Source organism: Styela clava, chromosome 4, assembly GCF_964204865.1.
Source record: "Styela clava chromosome 4, kaStyClav1.hap1.2, whole genome shotgun sequence".
Taxonomy (NCBI): domain Eukaryota; kingdom Metazoa; phylum Chordata; class Ascidiacea; order Stolidobranchia; family Styelidae; genus Styela; species Styela clava.
Window position 1 is genome coordinate 7,857,384 of NC_135253.1, and position 7,187 is coordinate 7,864,570.

General features: G+C 34.9%; 1 protein-coding gene across 4 annotated transcripts; it reads left to right on the forward strand.

Moving 5' to 3' along the window:
• The first annotated feature begins 3,280 nt into the window (after positions 1–3,280).
• LOC120326791 (TLC domain-containing protein 4-B-like) lies at positions 3,281–6,926 on the forward strand. 4 transcript variants are annotated; one of them, XM_039393141.2, is made up of 7 exons: positions 3,281–3,508; positions 3,622–3,708; positions 5,134–5,192; positions 5,290–5,387; positions 5,665–5,738; positions 6,016–6,168; positions 6,412–6,926. In XM_039393141.2, the coding sequence occupies exons 1-7, from the start codon at positions 3,330–3,332 to the stop codon at positions 6,542–6,544; spliced, it is 783 nt and encodes a 260-aa protein (XP_039249075.2). In that variant the 5' UTR covers positions 3,281–3,329; the 3' UTR covers positions 6,545–6,926. The 4 variants fall into 4 exon arrangements, with proteins under 4 accessions (XP_039249075.2, XP_039249076.2, XP_077968275.1 ...); XM_039393142.2 differs by having other exon boundaries at positions 6,016–6,054; XM_078112149.1 differs by having other exon boundaries at positions 3,281–3,496; positions 6,412–6,922.
• The last annotated feature ends 261 nt before the right edge of the window (positions 6,927–7,187 follow it).

Here is a 7,187-nt window from a genome sequence, read left to right on the forward strand (position 1 = left end):
CAATACGACTGATTTGGCTCCCTCGTCTAATCAGAGGGAAATTTTGATTAAAAACAAGGAGCCGATTTTTAAGCTAATAAATTTCAGATAGATTTTTGATAGATTCTCTTCAGCACTCTGCGTATAATACCGCGAGTTCAGTGCACGGAATTATTCACAATCATACGAGGCTCAGCTTCATGAATTCTCCTGGATTAAGCAGAGTGAGATTTTAATAGCTGAGACTGAATTGCGAGATAAGAGAAACGATAATGCCGTAGTGCAGGGTGAAGAGCATGGCCAGTATCAGGTTATCAGGGTTTCGATGTTCCAAAGAGAGAGTTTGAAGAGAAAATGTTTGAATATTGATGCCTAGCAAAAACACGAAATGCTTCGAGTAGTAGTCATTTTTCATCGAGTTGCAACGCGATCAATTTCACATCAAAGTTGTAAATTGCAATGAAATAGACACGCCTCTATGTGTGGCCTATTGGGTAGATAACATTTTTGGACCTCCTGAAGTATGCGCACCAAGATGGTGCACAACCTGAACTCAGGTTGTGTACCAGGCTGAGGTTCAGGTTGTGCGACATCTCGATGCGCATACTTCAGGAGTACCACATTTTCAGTCTAAAATAGTAGGCAGAATAATACCAAGAAATGAGTATTCTTGAAATACTGTGCTGAGATTAAAATATATTTGTATAAAAATATAATATAAAAATATAAAATATATGTATATTTTGTTTCATGCTAGGAATCTATCAATGCCGAGTATTACCGAATCAGGGCTGGATGGAAACTTCAATATGAAAAAGGCGAGTGTTAAATTTTTTTTATTTCCATCAACCATTAACAACCTTTATTAATGCGCTGTATCGTACAAAAATTAATGAGTTTTAGTTGTTTTTGCAATTACCGCATTTTCCAGCTCCAGTCATAATCATAGAAATTAAGCCACACGATACTAAAGGAAGGTGTATTTTTCTTAGATAGGGCTCTATACGTGAAAAATTCGATTTGCATTTTGTCGATGACCAAGCATGGAAGGACAAAAATTGTCATGTTTTCCCTTTGCACGTTTGCAATGCCAAAAGATGTAACAAAACATGGCAATAAGATCTTTAATGAACAGAGTTAAGACGAACATACTTTTCAATACCGATGACAACGACAAAAATGAATGCGACTCGACGACCATTGCACTTTAAATACTTTGGACATAAAACTCGTTTCGAAGTCGAACTTCGACGTTTCTAAATGTCTAAAGCGGCAAAGCCCATCACTACTTTCAGACAGCAATAAAATATTCTAACTCGACACTTGTAAAAGATATATTTTTTCAGAGCAATAATATTTATTTTCGACTAACATTACTCAGTAACGTATTGGTATAGTTTTCCTCCACCGCCAGTCTTCATTTGGGGCAGATGAAACTCGTTGCATAGTGACCTCGACACGGTTACAGACATCCGACCACAGAGCGTTAGCCTCCGGTTATAAATAAATTATTCTGTTTTTGCAACAACAAAACCCGTATTATTCGGACAAATGTACATTTTAAGACGACCATCTAATTACTATTGGTTACGTTTTGTTCAGTCTTGTCGATATGAAAACGACGTTTGAATAGCGTTTTAGTAAGACTCGCAGACGTTGGACTCGAGAAACATGTAATTATAAGGAGACAAAGTTATAGAAATAGCAATTCAATTTAGCAAGGATTATGTTGCCTTTCCTCGTAAGCCACCAGGTTTACCAAGAACAGTGTGGGATGGGATATCCTATACATCCCAAGGGAGAGAAACGCATAGTTGCATCTTATGGTGAAATGAGAAAAATACAATTAAAGTTGGGAATAAAAATAAATTGCTTTATCCCCTCTTGTTCAATGAAGGATCGTAATATATGATATGAACTTAAAGAACCTTCGGGAGAAATACCCGTTGTTGCGTTTTATGCACCGACGTACTAATCCATCTATAAATTACTATAAAATACCCGCATATCGTGCCCGCACATACTATTTGAGTTTACCTACAGCTCTAATAATGAAATGTTATCGTAATATGATTACTTGATTCTACCCCACGACCCCAAAGAGGCAACATGAGTATGAAAACTGAGGGAAATTTTTGTTGTCTAACTTTGATTGCAACCTTGGGGGTCTTTGAACTCCCGACTGAGAACCAACTATCCGCATAAAGCAGTTGACTACACGTAATAAAAAGCTGGGAGATCCAAGGAGTAACAAAACCGTTCACTCGGATGTCACGAAAGACACGAATGCGTTTGTTTCAAATTTCAAGTTTAGTAACGAGTAAGTTAAAGAGAATGTCTTCAGTCATCTTGTAGGATGACTTTGAGCAATACTTTCCCAGTATAAACACTAGTAGCGTTTAATGAAAGTAGTAGGAGATTCTTCTTTATGTAAAGTATAGTATGTTTCTGATGCGATTAACTAAAATTTATAGAAATAAAAACGGGGTAATTGAAGGAATTATCTTTTGTAAAAGATTTCAAAATAACGGGATTCTTTGATTATGATCATAATGTTACAGCAAGTTTACTAAGCTTCCTTAAAAGTCTATTTAAGAAGGCTTGCTTCCAAGTCTTTGTTGTTAAATTTTTTTATCGGAGTCCATTTGACGGCTAAAACACGTGTCCGTGTTTATTGAATATAACTTCTATCGATCAACCAGCCAGCTCGAAACTAAAAAATCATAAAAATTTATGGAAAACATCGCGACGGCTTATATATCTTCTATTCCCCTTCAAATGATATACAAAATCGCATACGTGACATAAATTGAATGATTGATCCATCCGCGAAGATCTATTTGTCCGACTTTTTATCAGAAACTGAAACGAAATTCTCAGACGCCGAAGCATACGCTAGGTAGGAGCTGTTGATTACAAAAGATGATTGGTACAATTTTATGCACGACACGGCAATCGATAATTTGAATACGTTGAACTATAAAATGGAAACGCGGTGAAATGGTACATATACGTACTTTGATACATATTGAAAGCCATAGCGATGAAAGCCTGGTAAAGCATCGGCCTATTAAATTCGTAAAACTGCCAACGCCGAGAAACAAGCAGATCGACGCTCAAGACACTCAGTGATGTGAAATTTTTCAAATGAATGATACTCGATCTAATTTCAGAAAATATTTAAATTTTTTAGGGTTGCTATACATACTAGCTTGTGCTCTGTATTACAGATATTTTTTATTCTTCCTTTGTTAAGATACTGAATTATATCAATTTTTTTTTATAATATATTGTAGATAGCTATGAGCTATATAAAATCTTAATTTGGCGTCTGGTATGGGTATATCGAGATGAATTCTACATCAACAGGCACAGTACTGTACGTCACATCAATAATTTGCGTATCGTTATTCTACGAAATTCTACGAATTAAAGTAGCACCGGCATTGTTTAATTCGTATACAAGAATTTATTATGAACGTTTATCATCCGCGAAGAAACTGACCTGGGGAATGAGGTGCATTTCAAAGTATTTATTTGTTTGTGTTAATTATCATAGTTGAGGGTAGTCCAGTAATTGAGGGTAGTCCAGTAATTACATGGATTGGTACATGGCTATAATGGCATTATACTTTTATTTAGATTTGCTTCGATATCTAACAGTATCATTGTCGTTTCACTGACCGTGATTTCACTGAATAATCCTGGAGTTTGGGGCAACCCCTTTCAGTGAGTACGTTACTTCATTTATTGAGAGGATTGACCATTATTTGTTGTGCACGGTATTCGCTGATGCATGGGCAATAAAATAATATATCAACGTACGCAACCGTAACAAACTTACAAACTCAAATTGAACCTCTAATTCTAAGTTACTTTTTTTCAGAATTGGGTGGGCTCATGGATCAATAGCTAATAACGGTGCCTTTGTGTGCGTATATGATTAAGAAATCCATTGTTTGTCACGTTTCTAATTTATGTTTTATTTAAATTGTTCATTGTTGATCATTTAATTCGGATTATTCAAAATAACCAATTGTCTAGCGTTTTTTCAACTTTATTTGCTGCTGAATCGGTGATTTGCCAGATATAAGAGTGGGGTTGGTAACGTTATATATGTATGGCACGTTACCAGGCCTATCGAGATATAATGCCTCATCACATTTCCACGATAATTCATCGACATTTTAATATTTTTTAGCAACGTATTTTGTTTTTTCGTTGTAATAATAATATTAATATCTGTTGAATACATAATATGTTACTTGAATAGCATCGTCGATCGCCAACATTGGGCTACATTTATCTGGAATATTTATACTTTGTAAAATATCCTATCTTTAAATAGTTTTCTTTATAAATTCATAGATCTTGTTTGTCTAAATTCTAAAAACTTGATACTATGCATTCTGCTAATATTTACAATTTAGTTGGGCTCTGTTTTCAGTAGCTTTAAAAACAAATTTGCTCGAAACAAGGGTATTCGTACTCACTCAAAAGCAAAGACGGTGATTTCTTGAGCAAAGTTTAAACCACAGAAATGTCAAGGGATATGTACTTCATATTTAGACAGCGATGACTTGAACTGTTACATATCTAGCTTAACGTCTACCACTGACGTATTCGTCTGTGTATTGCTTCTAGAACGTCAGGGGTCATGTTCCACTGGTTCGTTTTTAACAATTTGCATCGCAACTTGATTCAAGCAAACTTGTACATATTTTGAAACAATTTTCGCACATTCAAAATATAAAACTTTTGTTGGGGCTCCCGAAGTATGCGAACCAAGATGGCGGACATCGGAATGTAATATGTGTACTAGGTTAGGGTTAGGCCATAATTTTAGGTATAAATACTACGGGAGGCTCTTGGCTAGTCTTCGAACTGATAATAGGACTAAAATAAGGAAAACTGGAAAAAAATTATCGCCTAACCCTAACCTGTTACCCATGTTACGTTCCGATGTCCGCCATCTTGGTTCGCATACTTCGGGAGCACCCTTTTGTGCATACTAAATCGCCATTTTCTACAAGAAAAATGAACATTTTAATATTAAGATTCCTTTGTCCCTAAAACAAGATCGCCACAGGCGCTATAATACTATTCAACGTCTGTTACGAATGAATTCTAAATAAGAACTATTCGTTTCCACAGAGCTCATCCATGGTCAGTTCAAGCGAGTGTTTCCATCACAGCCGGATACTTTGTTGCAGGTGTACTTATATTTCTTTTGACTTGTTTCAATTTTCTCAGTTATCCTATGAACTAAATACCATAAGCATGTTTATTTACTTCTAAATTATTGTTTAGATATGGCATGGATGTTGCGGTATCCCGTGGAAGCAGGAGCACATTACTCGTATAAGTTTCATCACTTGTTTTCTTTACTCGGATTTTACACTGTTCTGGTAACATGCAAGCTATCATGATGATGTAGGACTGTAGGTAGAAAATCTAGTCAAAGTGTTTACGCAATATGTCAGTGTATAATGTTTCGGAATTGATTGAATGTATTAGCTTATTTATGAGAAGCGAATTTAAATGAAAAATCGTCAACTTATCGAGTAATTCTAATGTGTTTATAAAATATTGGAGAAATATGATCGGATCGCCTTTTGTGATATATGCGCATACATTATTTTGATGTGTCACTGTTCCGCTGTCTTAGCAGTGTTTTATTTTTAGAGCTATCCTATGTTGGGTCACCTGGTGTCGATTCGTTTGATGTCTGAGTTATCTCAACCATACGCTCACTTCAGGTAGGTTGTCAAATTTATTTTATACTGAAGTTTATTCGCACTTATAACACAAATCAATGCATAAAATTGCATCTTCACCTGACAATTTAATAATTTCGACATCTGCATTATATATATATACTACTTGGAAATGGTAATTACTAAGCCAATTCCCTACGGCCTAAGCGTTTGAAGATCCATGAACTATCTATACGTAAAATACACATAAACACTTTGCTACCTCATTTATAAATTTATATATACTTACATTTACACTGGTTATCCGATACTTTTGCAGGGATTTTTACAAGGAAATCAACATCAAGCTACCTCCTTTGTATGTTTTGAACTCAATTTGCTTCACGATGACTTTTACTTTTACTCGAATATTTTCTCAATTACTATTCTATACAAAGCTGTGGGAAGTATTTGGTGATAACGAGTTTTACAGGTCGGTTTGTGTCCAAATGTCCAATTACAACAACTGTTGGCATGCGTCACTACAAATATGTTTAATTAACTTATACTGATTGTAGTTTGGCACACTGATTACCTGGTGTGACTTTAAAAGAACAAATTCCCATCCTTACTTATTTTTGTTCACACAACAGAATGAAGATGTTATTTATTAAATGCTTCTACTATTCATCTTATCATTTACTGCGCACTGATATATATTTGTTAAAAATTTCAGAGTTCCAATGCATATTCACGTAATGTGGCTTTCTGCAGGTGCATTTCTTGACATTCTCAATATGTACTGGTATACATTAGTAGTACGTGGAATGTGGAAAATTCTGATGGAATATCACAACAAAACAAGCTGAACTAAAACATTAACAAAAATGATGATTCACATTAGTGTTGTGGAATATCCTTGAATAAAATTGATTGAAAGTTTCATCATGCACTGGCCTAATGTTTCTTTGTTAGTAGGTTAACTGTTACAATGTCACATTGCTTTAGGACTTAATAACAAAATTATAAACTTCGCAGTATAGTCAATAGCAAATATATTAATTACAACCTATAGGCGTCTAGCAATCTTTTGCATATAACGGCATCTCCAGCTTCACCATCAAAATTTATCTCGTTGCCAAGAGACATTTTTCCAGAATTAAAGTTTGGCAGCATTGTGTGAAAAGAATTGCTTTTAAAATGCTTTATTAGGATAATTAGAGTTTCACATTTGATGCATTTTTTTCGTCTAGCAATGTTTGTTATACTCAAAAACTAATGAGATCGAAACAAATCGATCAATATATATTTTAAAATCTATCGCAAATTCGAGCAGCCCTATTCAACATAGGTTTCGTTTGGCACGAAATGCAAAGCTTCCGCAAATGTAAAGTACGATTACTTTGGTCCTACAAAATGTTATCAATAATGTGCTCTTATATTAACTTCCAGAAACTGACACCTTGACACCTACGCCGATTTTCAAACTAATATCTTTCTTCTTAGTATCGG